General features: G+C 38.8%; 1 protein-coding gene across 2 annotated transcripts in view; it reads left to right on the forward strand.

Moving 5' to 3' along the window:
- Window positions 1-17,631, forward strand: part of prex2 (phosphatidylinositol-3,4,5-trisphosphate-dependent Rac exchange factor 2) — a 512,388-nt gene that overhangs the window by 182,423 nt on the left and 312,334 nt on the right. For both annotated transcript variants that reach the window (XM_039754613.1, XM_039754614.1), the window contains exons 7-8: window positions 16,157-16,290; window positions 17,006-17,109. In XM_039754613.1, coding sequence (XP_039610547.1) covers window positions 16,157-16,290; window positions 17,006-17,109 — 238 coding nt within the window. The remainder of the gene's footprint in view (window positions 1-16,156; window positions 16,291-17,005; window positions 17,110-17,631) is intronic.

The following is a 17,631-nucleotide window of genomic DNA, read 5'->3' on the forward strand; positions in this document are numbered from 1 at the left end:
ACTCTGAGGACAAAGGGGAAAAAGATGAGATTGACAGCACCATGCATATATGACACGGCCCCCTCCTCAGCCCAGACCTGCCAGTTTGGATGGTCAGAACTGAGAGGTTGTGGAAATGAGACAGAAAGAGCATCAACATCGCCATGAAGGCAGCCCCGATGACGTAGGCTTTCAGTATTAGCAACAACATCCATACCACTCCCTCATGTTCAACTACATGATACAGCAGATTGTTAATAAGCATGGAATGGGGCACTGGTGGCTTGGGTTCAGCAGTTCTGTGACCATGTTTTCTGGGTGCCTTGTCCAAACCTTACAGTGGTGTTCAGGCTTCTCCAGCCTCTCCAAAAGCATAGCCACCCTGTGTCACTCTAGGGTCTCGATAAGCATATCCATGTTCTTCCAGGATTGGCAGTGGACCTGTTGGGTGAGAGTTAATTAAATAATTGTAAGTAACAGTTTATACAATCATTCCAACAGTGTTTTCTCCAAGATTAAGCTATCAAGTTAGTTTCCTCCATAGGTTGAATTTTGTCGGGTCAAAGCTCCACTCGTTGATGTCCCACTGTGCGTGATTACATCATATCTGACAAAAATCTTGGCTTTCAGTTGATCATAGTTAACAGTAACCCATTTGTGTCTCCCCTGTCAGGAATAGTGCGATAATGTGTGCCCAATCATTCTTTTTCCAATGGGGCCTGTATAGCCTTCCTCTCAAAAAGTAAGAGGAACGCCTATATGTCCTCTTTAAGGCAAAGAGGTGCAAGTACCTTCAAGGGTTTGAAAGCCCTCTTTTCTCATAGAACCTTCTGTGCTACTTGTCAGGCTTCCACTTCCACGAAATATGTCTGCTTTCTGGTCAACCTGCACTTGGGGAGTCTGCAGTTGTTCAGATAAGGCTGTAACAACTGAGATGAGGTCTACTAGTTCCATTATTCCTGTAAAATACTACTGATTATGCCACCGTAAAAAATACAAACAATGATAAAGTGTTGTGGCACAGGATGGTTAACCCTGTATAATTGGCAGATATTTGGTCAAAGAAAAACAACAAAATGAATCCTTTCAGACACAAGTCTTTTGGCCGAGTTCCTCCAGCAGTGACCTCTTTATATTGTCCCAGGAGAAAGGGGCAAATTCAGATGGTGGAACTGGAAGTGATGTCGGAGTTCCTCATACCATTGATGTTTTAATCTGAGGACAGGTGAAGGGGGGGAAAGGAATGAAACTGACAGTGCCAGCCCCTGACTCGTGATTGAAGTTACTGGTATCCACTGAACCCTGAAGTTGTCTCCCAATCACATGTGACAATATATACATTTAAGTATATCTATATATTTTTATTTTTTTATATTTATAAAATATATTTAAGATGAAAAAAAGGTGTTTTTTAACTTTTTCAGGGCTGATGTTGACTTTTGTCAAAAGGAGGAGCTGACAATAATCGGTAATAAACTGTAAACTGTGACAAAACCAACCGTTACATTTTAGTTAGACTCTCATTGGTAGAAGGAAAGTTAGATTTTGACCGAGATTTCTTGCACTCCCGTGGGTAGCAAGGCATAGACAATGGCAAAAATGGCACTGGCATGTGGTGAGAGGTCAGAGCGAATGCGTAAAGCAAAATACTCAGTGGACGACATTTTGCTTATTCTTTCTGAATTTTACTAAGACTTGTCAGACTAATTTTGATACAGGCGATCGAAAACGAATATGAGGTTTTGAAGCTTCAGCTGATTGGTCCCCAGCTAATTTTGGTGCTGAACAGGTTCATGTAGCCTGTCTGCCACACATTCTTGGCAAACTGGCAGCCACAGCATGCAGAAACAGACGTTTTATGTTGATTTCTGTGGGAAGCCATTGCGTTTCAGAAAACAATGTTTTTTGGAAAAAATATTCAGCCCTCAAAGAATTAAGAAAGATAGCTTAAAATAAAAACATTTTGAATGTCTTGGTTGCATAAAATGCTATTAGCTTTTGTGGTCTACATTAATGTAATGTCAGCCAGTTACATTGTTTTAATCTTGCATATTTTGCAAAACACATTTTGCTTGCCTTAATGTTTCACAAATAGAGAGCACCGTCTCCTTTCTGACTTTTTAAATCCATTTACAGACTGTTGCAACTATAATCTCAAACTGGTCCTGTTGAGTAAAATCTGAAAAGTGCATTTCAGGTATACACTCATGTGAAAAAGTAAGTACACACCATGGAAGCTGTTGATGTTTTCAGCACATTTGAACAGGCAAACAAATGGATATTCTTCATGCAAACAGTGCTTATAGATAAAGGTGATATACAAGTGACGTATGAAGTTGACAGGGTTTATTCTTTCTCATAATAATGCAGGTTAACAAAAAAGTAAGTCTATCTCTTACATTTATGACCACTTCACATCCATAAAATTAGAGTATGGTGTTCCGGATTAGGTGCCAGATTAGGGAGTATGCAGGTGGATCCTGTCTTATTTAAACTGCAGATATCTGGGGTCTGGTGTTCTATTTGCTGTTGAATTGTGTGGTGTAGCTATGCCAAGATAAAAAGAGCTCTTTAAGGCCCTCAGAAAGAAGCCTGTGGATACCAGTAAGTCTAACAAGAAATTTAAAATTATGTGAATCATTCCAGTTTATTAAAAATTGTCAACAATAGAAGTGTAGATTTCAAACAACTGCGGATTTGTCCGAAACTGGCCGGCCCAGCAAATCAGCTAAAAGAAGTTTCCAAGAATCTCAAAATTTCATTGCGGGATCTGTAAGTAACTTTTGCAAAGTGCATGCATCAACAATCAGAAAGGGATTGTACAAATTTGACTTGCATGCAAAGTGTGCCAGGATAAAGCCTTTGCTACCCCAAAAAAAACCATTACAGCAAGACTACACTTTGCCATTGAACATACTGGTGAACACCTGGCCTTCTGGAACAAAGTGCTCTGGATAGATGACTCCAAGATAGACTTGTTTGGCCATTGTAATAGTAGATATGTTTGGTGCAAACTGAAAATGGCATTTAAGGAGAAGAACTTCATGCCAACCATGAAGCATTGTGGTGGAAATGTTATGGTTTGGAGTTGCTTTGATGTCTCGGGGATAGTGCAGCTTGCAGTCATTAAGTCAGCTATGAATTCTCCATCATATCAAAGGTGTGCTTACATGTGTGGCAATACAAGCAAGAAAACCCACAAATATCTTGCAACCAAAGGAATTTTGTATGGAGGAGTTGTCACAAAGTTCTCCAAGTTCATGTCAGAGGCTGGTGCACAATTATGTAAAATGCCTACAAGAAGTAATTTCTGCTAAAGGTGGCATTACCAGCTTATGAGACCAAGGGTATATTTTTGCACCCAGTAGACCATTACATCAATTGATGATTTTTGGAATAAATGATTGAAAAGGCTTGTAAGAGCCACTTTCCTAGTTCTATAAAATGTATGAATATTTATTAGATGATAATACATAAAATATGGGAGGTTCCTAAAACCCCCGTGAATAGAATTAAATTGGTATTTTCCTGTCTTTTCTTTACAGCTTTGCGTAAACAATGTTCTCCAGTTAGTGTCTAGCCTTGCCTTGTGTAAGGTACAGAGGCATACGGTTTTTTAACCGTGTCCTTGTTTGTGTTCACGTTCGTGCTTGCGCATGTGACCGTGCCTGGGCGCATGTCTATTTGCCAACGGCCTACGGGCCTTTTGAGTGTGAAGTAACACGTAAAATAAAAGATTTAAGAGTAGAACCGTATGTTTAAAGCATACAGAAGAAGAAATAAATAACCTTTAAGTATAGAAATAACTAAAGCTTCTTAAGAAAAGTTAAGTTTATAGAAGATACATTTTTTCCTTTTTTTTGCCTTTATTCTATGTGTGTAACTATTTTTCTTTTTATTCTTGTATGGATTCTTTGCTTTTAACTTTCACTAAATATTTTTAAAACGAACTTTTGGACTGAGAGATTTCTTTGACACGCGTCTTACCCGTGCCTGACTTTGCCTTATACATCGGCGGCTACAAGGCAAATGTTCCTTGTGTTTATTCAAGTATATCAACTTTATCTGTAGGCACAGTTTGCCTGTTCTTATATGTTGAAAGAGAAAACAAATTTCATGGGGTATACTTACTTTTTCACGTGATTGTAAATGCACAAATGACATGCCTACAGTGCCACATTGGGAATAATCTGTGACAAAATCTAGAAAAAATGGCCTTATGTAACCTGATGAAATTCTGAAGAACTCTTTTAAAAAGGAACAGCAAATGCACCAAACTCTGAATAAATCTGTTCTTTGTTTAAGTTATACATGAAGCATGGAGATTTCATGCAGAGATAGAACAAAATGACATTTACACAATTCGGGGTCCCCTCCGTAATACACAGGTGCTCATATGTGTTCGGCTCTACTACTGCAAGAAATTTCCCCAGACAGGAAGCGGTAAATACTTCAAGTCTGAATAGACAGAGCGTGGGTCTTTTCAGTACTGCAGCCAAGAACAGCTCTCTGAAAGTGACCCATAAAACCTCCAGGCTGGCTTAATTAAATAAACATCTGGTTTTAAGAAGAAAAAGTAGGAAGACAGAAAGTAAGAGAGGAAAATAGCTTGCAAGTTACTACCAGAAGGAAATGTTTAGCACATTTGCTGGCCTAAGAAACTAAAAGCAGTTATTTTTAGATGTGACGACGGGATCAGAGAATAAAATGAATCTGCGCAGAAGATGAAATGTAAAAGAGGTAGCAACTGATGATAGCTGATGATGTTTATTTTGTATTGCCAATGCTATTTAATATCGTGATTGCAAATGTGACTTTTCACACAAAAATGTACTTTTTTGTCATATATAATCAGACTCTACTTGATATCGCTTTTCCATTTCACAGATGTCCCGATGAAGCTGTTTGCCATGCTAGTCTGTCTTGATTTCAAGGGGAAAAGTCTGGAAAGTGATAAAAGTTTTCAGATAGCAATAAAGACTTTTTAATCCTGAAATTAACTTAAATAATATGTACATTTTAAATAGGGTGTATGTTCTACTAACTACACTACCATTGGTAATAGAATAAATTTAGAAATATTTGATATCTCTTTCATCTGTATTCTTAAATGTCTTAGTCTATTTTGGATTGCGGCTCCTCTCTCGATTTTCTTCCTATAAAGCTTACTTCTCATACTCTGTCATTTCGAGGTGCATTGCTTGCCTCCTGTCCACTTTTTCACTACAATCAGAAGAACCCCCATGACCTGCTGTGAGAATATCATTCATATTTTAGCACTTATTGTCTTTGAAAGTCAACTCTCAGCATTCCTCATATGCCTTTCTTTGGTATCCTTCTGTGTGTCTACCTGTCTTGTCTGGCCCTTCCTGTCTTGATTGCATTTGACTGAGCAACCAATGGAAAACTAACTTTCAGATTACTTGGCACGACCGGACATACACACACACACCTTCAGACACAGACATAAGCGTTGTATTATATAGTGGATATATATAGCCTAAAAAAATACATAATTCAGAAACTATGCATAATAGAAAAATTGCAAGTACATTTCTGAAATCTGTATTAAAAAGCACTTTCATACCCTACCACGTTCTGTGACAAAAAATTTGTTGACCAGTATATCATTTATTTTTTGTTTTTGCTGGACTACATCATTACCATGCAATATCTTAGTTTTGTTTTACTCTTGAAAGATAAGCTAATTTTTAGCATTTTTCCGTATTCTTTACTTATTTAATTTTTCTGCTCCAATGCTGTACACTATACAGTATTGGCTTTTATTGCACTAGTGGTCTTTGTGCATAAATGCTCATATGGTTAAGCATCACTGTAGTTAGAGTGCCTTATAATACAGATAAAAGAAAAACAATTACACTGCTCTATTTTGCCAGTATTTTTTCAGGCACTGTGATTAGTCAATGATGTGCATACATATGTTGTTTCTAAAACACTTCAAAATGCGAACCTAATTAAAAAGCTCCTCCCAAAAAACCTAACTCTGCCTGTGCACCATAGTCCATTTTCAGGCAAAAGTATCAGTTCATAATTTTCTTAACTCATTATGGTGTTGAGTTAATTTGTCCTAGCAGTGAGGATTGCACAAATAATGTCTGATTTATTTTTTTTTTTTTACTGATTCTGCATGACAGTAACATGGCAATAGCCAATATTTTGATTCTTCATTTTAATGGGCCCCATCATTTTGCGTTGTATTGATTGCTATGGCACTGTGTATTGCTAGGTACGCCATGCACAATCCACGTTATGTGTGATGTAATGACGGCCACATCATACAAGCTCTCACAGTCTTAAGAGTATCCAAACATTCTGAAAATAAAAGGAGGACTTCGTGAGAGACTTAGTGACTTAGTTTATCAATTCAGTTCTGAATCTGGTTTCAATTTAGCTTATTTAAACAACTTCGAGTTTAGTGTTGTTCCGTGAATGCTCATTTCCTGTTTCAGCTATTTGTGTACTGGCCTTGGCTACGTCTGACAATTCTCTTGATATGCCCTTAAAAGAAAAAAAAAGCAATTTTCCTGTAAATAAATTTTGTTACTGGTTTTTTAAAAAAATCCTGAAGGTCACAGCACATCAAGTAATTAGCCCTGAACGGGGATGGAAGCCAGTGTGTCGTTTGCTATTGTCAAAGCCACACTAATTCAGGTAGGGTCACCTCACATGCAGTACATTTGTCAGTGTGCCTGTCTGTTTGGTATGCTATATTATATTAAAGAAACACAAGCTTTTAAAACAGAACACCATTAAGAGTCGCACTTACAGACATCCTGTATTCTTTCCTTGTCTTACTCTGGCACAAGAAGGAATGAGAGAATAGATATAATAGGCAGTATCTGATCTGAGTGAGGTGGTCTTACTGTTCTGCAATTTGATTATTTTAATGAAATCCATAATCAGTAAAATCGAAAAGGAGATATGTGTTTCCCATGATCTTGTTCTCTAGTATTCACTTAGCCCATGATGGTTTGTAGAAGAGCAAGAATGTGGCGCCCATAGTGTCTCTTTGTCTCACCAACAGTGGTACAACAAGAAACGAGGCACACTCCTGCCATACTGTTTTTCCATCTCCCTCTACCAAGGTGGAACAAGTGGGCACATGTTCCGCCCACCCTATTGCTCACTGTTGCTTACTGCAGCATGTAGTGGCACAAGAGAAAGAGAAAAATGCTTTTCCTTTACTCTTGCTCTGTCCCAATCGCCTTGATACATAATAACATAACTAATTTGGGATCCTGAGGTGGTTTGCTGTCCAGTGGGTGCGGCAGTGCACTGTATCAGTGCATGCTCCTAACCTCCTCCTCCATACTCTTCTCTTGCCTTATTCATGGCCGAAGAACTGATACTTATGTAGATTTTGACGGTCTAGCTATGATTTTTTGTGGCACAGTGCTCTGTTTTAACTCTAATTGTGCTGAACTTGTATGTGTCCATCTCCTGCTTTAGCCTTGTGGACGGAAAATAACACAATACAGAATGTTGTAATGCGTATTTTATAAACACTGTATATACTGTACATATACTGTTCATATGTTAATGTTGTAGATGTATTTAAATCTATTTGACACTCTTGATGCATGTACATACTCTGCCTATTACTGGGCATGTGGAAAACCAAGTTTGCTGTACTTTAGGGGCAATTTAATGTTTAAAGGGTTAGTTTCCCACTATACGCAGTGCATACAGAACACTTGCATAGCACAACTTGCTACTGTGATTGACTTTCGTTTTGTTCTGTCTTCATAATAATCATACATAAATTCTATTTTGTTTAGCAATTTGTAAAATTATTTCTTTGTATTAAGACCCGCTATTACAAAGTTTAGGCTGGCTTATAGCAACCTATCCCTTTTATCAAGTGGCATCTCGCATAACCCACATACGTCCTAGTTTATAATGCTTCTGCAGCTCCTTAACAATTAAGACAAGTTTTTAAGAAAGGAGCAGTGTAATAATTCAGTGTTATTATTTCCCTAGAGGTTCACTTCAGAATAGGTGGTCCATCTGAAGCTAAGCATGTTTGGGCCTGGGCAGTGTTTGGCTAGAAATACCAACTACGAAAAGGTTGAAGTTGCTGCTGGAAGAGGTGTTGTGAGGTTATCAGAGAACTCTTATGCTGAGATCTGTGTGTGCATCCTGATACCCCGGTGCAGTGATAGGGACACTTTGCTGTAAAAATCAACACCTTTTGGATGAGACATGAAACAGAGGTCCTGACTCTCTGTGATCATAAAAGTTTTCTGGACATCTTTCGATTATAGTAGGGTATACCCAGATGTCCTAGCTAGACTGCCTACCACTGCCTGGTCATTCTAGCCCCCTAATCATCCTCTGGTCCTTATTGTCTAACTATCTCTGTCACCAATTCTACCTAGTAGTTAATGCATGGTGAGCTTACTGGTGCAAGAATGGCTGCTGTTGCATCATATTGGTGGGTGCTACACATTAGTGGTGGTTGAAGTGGTTCCCCAATGTTTAGGTAAAGCACCTTGAGTAGGTTAGAAAAGCGCCATATCAATGTAATTAAATATTATCATTATTATTTTGTTTCTTGTTTATTCTTATTTATATAGTATTTTCTCATTATTTATATATTGTTTTCATTATAGTGGTGACATAACATCAATGTCATTCTATATTGTGTTTTTGGAGGGTTTACAACAGTTTGAGAGCATTTTGCATGGCTGTAGCCATGTTGTTTATAGTGACTATGCCTTTTGCTGGTCATGTGGCACAAGAATCAAGTGACACAGTGGTCTTATATTGGTGTTTTTCATCTCACTGCTTTTGTAAAAGATGGCAGCACACAGCTTCTTGTTTCCTACTTTTGGACCTTTATTTCTAGGGTTTGTTGAGTGCAAGAACCCTAAGATAGTGCTAGAACTTCTTTGTTTGTTTTTGACTTCACAACTGTTTTCATTGTTTTGTTCTGGTATCTCAGTTTTGTTTTTATTTTTTCTGGGATTTTGAACTTGAATCCTGTCCTTTTAGGGTGAATTTGATTTTCTCTTACTTATTTTTTTAGTGGTTACAATAAAATTGTTTCTTCTTTGGTGTTTGCAACTACAGTACTAGTACTTTTTCTTAAAGATCATCTTCCTCTCATATTTACCTGTGTGTCTGATGCCTCCTGTTTTTCTGAACTTTGCAACCTTCTTTATGACTATGACCAGTCTGCGCAACTTTCATTATAATTATGACCACTATTAGCTTTTACATTTGGCATTCTCCTGCTTCTCTGCTTTATCCAAATGAATAAAACTGTGTACCAGTCAGTTTTTGTTGTCCACTCTCTCCAGCTGTGTTGTAACAATTACGCACTATATTAGGCTTAAGTTGATGACATTTGGAGTGGGTTTAGGAAGCAAGTCAATATCTAGTCAAACTGCCAACATTATGATTATCATTGTTATGCTTGCACATATAGTAATCTCATCTGTAGTTATTAGAGAGTGTTAGTGTAACAGACTGGGGTCATTCAGGAACTTCAGTTATTCTACTGTTTGGGTGTGAGTTCCTCAAGCCTCTAGGGGGCAGTGTATTTTCACCTCAGAAAGGTACTGGGAAGGATAGCTAGTCTAGCCCTCACCAGTACAGCTCAATGGTGATGGGTTGGTGACATTGTTTGGGACCCCAGATGTGTTTACTATGAAGTACCCTCAAGTAGTAATATACCATACCTTAAAAAAACCTTTGTTTTACTTGTCCCACTGAGCTTGGAATTGGTGGGTGGCTTGTGGCTAGAACTTAAGTGGCAAAGTGGAGAAAGGGCAGAATGGTGGATGGTGTCACAGTGGAAGGTGAGCAGGAAGAAATGTTTATATCAAAAGGCGGTGAGGGACTATTTGTTTAGGTGAGCCTTTGTTGCAGAAATGTCAATTTTTTTACCCATGAGTGCACTTGTGTTACCCGTGCATTGTGAATATTGTTGTTTACTTTGTTATTATGGTCCTGGAGACTGTTTGAAATCCATCCTGCTCATGAGGGTCTCCTGTGCTACCAATATTTAAAACACTTTATATCTAACTGTCTTCTTACTGTTTTCTTGTGAAACCAGCTGCTACGGGTTGGAAGACATAATCCTGATCAAATTATCTTTTGCTGATTTACAGCTTTGGGATGTGATTCTCCAATGAGAGGATGTGGTTGTTCTGCCATGCCCTTTATCATGTACCAGATTGCCTTAGGGTGCCACACATACTGCAGCATTTTAGAGATACAAATCTATCTATAAATGGCTTTAAATGGCAGACAATATCTGGGGTTCCTGAAGACACAAATTGGAGAACACACTGAAAAATGTCCACACACAAGACAGACATTTAAAATCAAACAAGGAGCCCAAGTGCTGTGAAAAATTATAAGTGCCTCCTGCACTACAGTGCTGTCTGAAATGATTTTGAAACAAAAGTCAAACTTAACAGTATTTTGATTGTATATTTTTTATTTTATAGTGACTATAACTTAAGTTTGTATTTTAGTAAAGTTGTAATTGTCTTTTTTCTAATTTTGGCTCTCTACATTACCACAATGAATTTTAAATGAAACAACTCAGATGCAGTTGAAGTGCAGACTTTCAGCTTCAATTCAGTGGGTTGAATAAAAAGATTGCATAAAAATGTGAGGCAACTAAAGTATTTTTTTAACACATCCTTTCATTTCAGGAGCTCAAAAGTAATTGGACAAATTAAATAACTGGAAATAAAAATTTCATTTCTAATACTTGGTTGAAAACCCTTTTCTGGCAATGACAGCCTGAAGTCTTGAACTCATTGACATCACCAGATGCTGGGTTTCCTCCTTTTTAATGCTCTGCCAGGCCTTCACTGCAGCGACTTTCAGTTGCTGTTTGTTTGTGGGCCTTTCTGTCTGAAGTTTAATCTTCAACAAGTGAAATGCATGCTCAATTGGGTTAAGATCAGGTGACTGACTTGGCCATTCAAGAATTTTCCACTTCTTTGCTTTAATAAACTCCTGGGTTGCTTTCTCTGTATGTTTTGGGTCATTGTCCATCTGTATCATGAAACGCCGCCCAATCAATTTGACTGCATTTAGCTGGATTTGAGCAGACAGTATGTCTCTAAACACCTCAGAATTCATTCGGCTGCTTCTGTCCTGTGTCACATCATCAATAAACACTAGTGTCCCAGTGCCACTGGCAGCCATGCACACCCAAGCCATCACACTGCCTCCACTGTAATTTTACAGATGATGTGATATGCTTTGGATAATGAGCTGTTCCACGCCTTCTCCATACTTTTTTCTTGCCATCATTCTGGTAGAGGTTGATCTTGGTTTCATCTGTCCAAAGAATGTTTTTCCAGAACTGTGCTGGCTTTATTAGATGTTCTTTAGCAAAGTCCAATCTAGCCTTTCTATTCTTGAGGCTTATGAGTGGCTTGCACCTTGCAGTGCACCCTCTGTATTTACTTTCATGCAGTCTTCTCTTTATGGTAGACTTGGATATCGATGCGCCTACTCTCTGTAGAGTGTTGTTCACTTGGTTGGCTGTTGTGAAGGGGTTTCTCTTGTCAGGGATGCCAGGGGCCATGACCCGGCCGGGACGATATGAAAGACCGGATGTGGGTCTGCACCCACCCTGGATCACGTGGGGGTTGCCTTCCGGGTTGCTTTGGTGGCCACGGGTACAGGGCATGGAAGCTCCACCCTGTGGGGGCCCGTGGTCACCGCCAGGAGGCGCCCAATGCCTTGGGGACCTGTTACCTCAGCACTTCCGCCACACCAGGAAGTACTGGGGGGAAGATTTATGACGGCGCCCGGAGAGCAGCCGGGAGGACAGCCGGCATTTCCGCCACGCTGGGGCGTGGCCAGAGGAGGAATGCCGGGAACACCTGGTGCTCATCCAGGTACCATATAAAAGGGGCCATCTCCATTCATTCGGGGCTAGAGTCGGGTGGAAGGAGGACGAGGCAAGAGGAGCTGTGGAGGCGGCCCGAAGACAAGGCATTGTGGCCAGGACTGAGTGTTTTGGGGTTTGTGCACGTGACTGAGGTCTGAGTGACCATTGGCTGGGGTCTTAGTGACCATTATTGTAAATAATCGTTGTAAATAAACGTGTGGTGTTTTAAAAAACATGTCCGCCTGTCTGTGTCCGGGTCAACTTCCACACTCTTCACCATGGAAATGATTCTGCGATCATCCTCCACTGTTGTCTTCTGTGGACATCCAGGTCTTTTTGCATTGCTGAGTTCACCAGTGCTTGCTTTCTTTCTCAGGATGTACCAAACTGTAGATTTTGCCACTTGTAATATTGTAGCAATTTCTTGGATGGGTTTTTTCTGTTTTCGCAGCTTAAGGATGGCTTCTTTCACCTGCATGGAGAGCTCCTTTGACCGCATGTTGTCTGTTCACAGCAAAATCTTCCACATGCAAGCACCACACCTCAAATCAACTCCAGGCCTTTTATCTGCTTAATTGATAATGACATAACAACGGACTTGCCCAGACCTTCCCATGAAATAGCCTTTGAGTCAATTGTCCAGTTACTTTTGAGCCCCTGAAATGAAGGGATTGTGTTAAAAAAATGCTTTAGTTGCCTCACATTTTTATGCAATCTTTTTGTTCAACCCACTGAATTAAAGCTGAAAGTCTGCACTTCAACTGCATCTGAGTTGTTTCATTTAAAAAAATTATTGTGGTAATGTACAGAACCAAAATTAGAAAAAAGTTGTCTCTGTCCAAATACAGTATTTATGGACCTAACTATATATATATTGTGGTAGAGAGGGGGCGCTCTCGCTCCCTTGAACCCCTGTCCACGACTCCAGACACCAGATAAAAGTCTATGTTGGGAAATGGATGGATATTCCAGTGCTGACTTTATATATTGAAGTTTTGACTTTATATATTGCAGCGCTTATTTTATAGCCTATATTCCGACGCTGACTTCATATATTCAAGATTTGACTTTATATATTTGGGAATGACTTTAGGCTATATATTCAAGTTTTGACTTTATATATTCCAGCGCTGACTTTATATATTCAAGTTTTGACTTTATATAGTTAAATGTAGTCATCATTGCATTACTTTTTCTTTACCATAGAAATTTAAAGACTAAATTCAACTTCCATTCCTACCAAAGATATTTCTGTCGACTAAATGGAACCTACTTATATCCAAATTCGAGCTATTGAGCTGTCGCCTGCCTGCCTGCCTGAATAAATCACCCTCGCTTCATTCTTACTTTTTTACCGTTCATTTAATCATGGCTAGTGGCGGAAAAATTATAAAATGGAAGGAGGATTACACTGAGTATGGCTTTAACAAAACAATTATTGATGGCGAATCGATTATTCATAAAGCTTCAATTGGTGATCTGTTTTTCTGTGTTAACCTCATATTTTTTCATACTTCTTCTCAAACCAAGGGGGTGCAAGGGTAAAATGAATCGGGAAGCGCTGATCAGTGTAATCGGTGTACCAGGAAATCATGCATTGACAGAAGTTCCCCTTTGTTTGTGATTAAATGCATGATTTTTTAACGCGTTATGGAGCACATGCATCGAAGCTTCTCAGCTGTGCTTGTGCTAAGAAAAGGAAACATTTTAAAAATAGCACGATTGTCAATGTAACCTTTTGTAAGTAGTGCCTGGAGGATTCAGTGTGGAGAAACTCTAGACACAGCGTGTGTATTAACTTTTGGATTTTTCTGTATTTGGTGGCAGCGTCACAAAGTCGTAACACTGCGTTAGCTGCGGAGCGCAGCTCAGAGCGAAATGAGGTGAATGGGAGGGGAGATGATGACGTGACTCCCCCACCCGCCTTAACTGTCAATCCCCCACAAACACAGTCTCTCGGAATTTGCATAAGCACAGCCCCTCACCTGCAATTTTAACTTAGTTATAATGTGATCAAAACTCTCGTATATATCATGCGTCCTCTCATTAAACTTGTATCCCGCATTACCCGTGGGCATGACAAACGCCAGCAGCAGCCTGTCTATGAACTTAATAATCATCCAGCAGCTGATTGAGCAAAGAGGAAGTAAAAAAACTGGATTTGTTTCCCATTATATCACCATTTAAGTGGGGGTTTGAAGGAGCGACCGCATCTCCTTGGGGTGCGTTCAGCCCCCCCTCTTCTCAACACGAGGCTGGCGAGTAGCGCAGGTATGGGGTTGGCGAGTGAAGAGAGCAGTGGGGAACCCGCTAGTATGTGTATATATCTATCTATCTATCTATCTATCTATCTATCTATCTATATATTTATATATATATGTGTGTATATATATATATATATATATATATATATATATATATATACTAGACATTAAGCCCGTTACAATAACGGGCGCTAGAACAGTAGTGCATAAACATTAGTAGGAACAGTCTATATTAAATGGCAAGGGACCATGACCTCATTCTGTTAATTTTCTTAATTTTTTTTTGTTAAAAATATTTTTTCAAGAAGCCTAAAGTAAAATAATAATAAAAATAAAATAGAAACGTACATGACAATACAGTAAGTATAATTAATATTGCCTTAGTGTAAAACTTTGTAACAATCTGTAAGACACAATATCTGAAGAAGATATTTAGGTAAAATTTTAAATTTTTTTACCTCATGAAATTTTTCTGTACAATTTCATTATAGACAACATTTCTTGTAAATATTCTCTCTGAGTTTGGCAACAGTTTGCCTTGTTCAGGAATCTCTACAACCTTGACAACAACATCTGGAAAACTTCTAACTCTTGATAATGCAACATATACAGTAACTGACTGTTGCTGAACACTGGTTCTGGCAAGTAAATGGCAACTTTTTCTAAGGTTTGCACTTCTGAGTCTTTCTCTTTTAGTGTTTTTCTGACAGTCATTTTCTTTTTCTTCAATCGATCTATTTGCTCATATTATTCTTTGTCTTTCAGTGTTTCTTTTGTTGTTGTTTACTTGTTGAGCTGATCGTTCTTCCAGGAGATGTTGCTTATATCGGATTTGATTGTGTCTTTTGTCCTACTTGACGTGTCCTTTTTTTGGGTGACATGTTGTTAGTAGATACGTCTGTAATATTTTCTCCTACAGTAATACTGGCTTGTATGTGGCTGTAATATGCATCCTTTAATATGTCTTTAATTTTCTCTCGCAGTAATACTGGTTTGTATTTCCATAAAATGCCTGTAATTTTCTCTGACAGTAATACTGGCTTTGATGTCCGTAATATGACTTTCATTTTCTGTCACAACAGTGGGCAATCAGCAGAGTGTCCCCAGCAACTGATGTAATGTGTGGCATGCTGCTTATAATCGTGCCTGTGGCGTCTCCCCAGCAAGTACTGTGCAGTTCCCCAGCAAGTATTTTAATCTGTGGGGGCGTGCAACTGATTATTTTGTGTGGCGTCTCCCCAACAACAGATTTCATGTGCGCTGCCGCGACTACCCAATCAGCACTCTCCCCAGTAATGGTGTCCTTTATATCTTATCATGCGCGGCTGTGGTAAGGCCATTCACTGTGTGCCCAGCTTCCAGTGTGTGTGCTTTCTTTGCTTATCGCGGCGGCGGCTAGGCCATTCACTGTGCCCAGCTTCCAGTGTGTGTGCGTCCACGTGCCGAGCGCATGGGTGGGGCACGGTACAATGTGTGGCGCGGCCTGCGCATGCGCACTTCACCAGAAGACACACACACACGGACACCTCGACGCACACAGGGGTTTTATTAAAGAGGATATATATAAAATCTATTACAGCTACAGTATACCATAATTAAACTACTTAAAGGTTTTAATCGAGGTGTCTGGTATTCTAAGCAGGTCCTAGGAGTCACTGGGAAGCAGCTAACATGCTAACAAGCATGAAGGAGAGTCTAGAATCCAAGGAGATGGGCTCAGTTCCACAGAATATAAGATTGAGATTCTAGTCCTGGCTAAATGTGTATTTGTGAATGAATTTAATAAAATCTGTATGAACAACATGAGCATACTTTATGTTTATGAGAAGTGCTTTAGAATGGAGGCCACCTTGAAATGCACTGTAGTCAATTCAGTTTGTCTAAAGAATTACTCTTGTTAACCTTAATCTAAAGCCTGATTTTAATGAATGTGCAGTGTACTAAATGGTGAATATAGTTTTCATTAATTTTAACATGAAGTACAGGACTATTTGAAGGATTTAATTTATCTTTACTTGTTCTTTTCTAGGGCTCCAGCATTACTGATACATGCACAGAGCTGCTCATGCAGGGGATTCTGATGAAAATTTCAGCTGGGAACATCCAGGAGCGCGTTTTTTTCCTTTTTGATAACCTGTTAGTGTACTGCAAAAAGAAACACAGGTAAAGCATCATTCTTATTTTAAAAGCATAACAATAAATCCTTTGGAGAACACTTGTTTGTGTGAGACAAGTGAGGCTGCTATCTTGTTTCAGAGAGTAGAGCAGCAGGACATGGAAACATAGTCCAATGGATAGCTGTTCTCTGGAATTTTGCAGTGGTTTCCTCAGTATACTTCACATCCAAGACGTTTTTCCAAATGAAACTTTCAAAGCTTTTCTTTGCCACAGTTGCAAGTCAGAGGTAGCGTTAAGACAAAAAGAAAGAGGGACAACCATCCCAACAGGCACGTAGCAAATGACATCTGTAGGGCACCATTCACTTTTGTGTTGTCATTTTTATTTGATGATTTATTTAGTCACTCTGCCACCCTTCTTTATTTTACTAGAACATTTTTGATAGTGATTTTCTAATGCCACCAAAGAGAAGTTTTCCTGTAGCTAGAGTTGCAAGAAAATGTTTTTGAAGCCTTTGGAATTGTCTGGATTTCTGCATTAATAACTTGTATAAAATGTAATCTGACAAGCACTATCTGCTTAGACTAATAACACACAGACAATTTTTTCAGTACAGTATACACTGTTTAAACATTCACAGTACTGAAGTTGCCTTTCTTCTTCAGTGTATATAATGTCTTTTATGTCAAGTTAGTGGTATTAAAACATAAAATTGTATTCTGTTTTGGAGGGTATGAAAATATTTTCCTTGAAATTGTAGGCGTTTAAAAAACAGCAAAGCTGTGACAGAAGGGTATCGTTACCAGTTCCGTGGAAGAATCAATACTGAAGTTATGGAAGTAGAGAATGTGGATGATGGCACAGGTAAATATGTTTGTACTGATTATGTGTATTATAATATAAGGCAACTGCATTAAGTCAGACTATTTATAATCATCTTAGTATTTAAGAATTGATGTATCAGCGCTTTTTAATTGTACAGCACTGTAGATATTAGCATTAAACATTACCAAGCTGTGGTAATTAAGTGGCTGTGAGCGTTTAAATAGACTCGATATTTAGTGGTGTGAATAAAGAGCCTGATTTCCAAAGTGTTCAACCTTAATTTCATTTCCATTGTAAGTCTGTGGTATGATAAAATGTTTTAAGGCTGGTCAGTTTTCTTGTTAATGGTACTTTTGCCTTCAACCAACTATTTATCTTTAACTTAGTATTTTGAAAAGAATTTATGAGTGTCTTGTAATGGAAAGGGCATCCTGTTGATTTCTGCCTTGTTGCTAAAATGCTCATAGAAAAGCTGGGAGTACAAAATGGATGGATGCTTATTTACTTGAAAAGCACCAGATGCATTCTCTTTATATTCATTTTTCAAAAAAAGCACATAAA

The sequence above is a fragment of the Polypterus senegalus genome, chromosome 5 (genome assembly GCF_016835505.1).
Source record: "Polypterus senegalus isolate Bchr_013 chromosome 5, ASM1683550v1, whole genome shotgun sequence".
In the NCBI taxonomy this organism is placed as follows: domain Eukaryota; kingdom Metazoa; phylum Chordata; class Cladistia; order Polypteriformes; family Polypteridae; genus Polypterus; species Polypterus senegalus.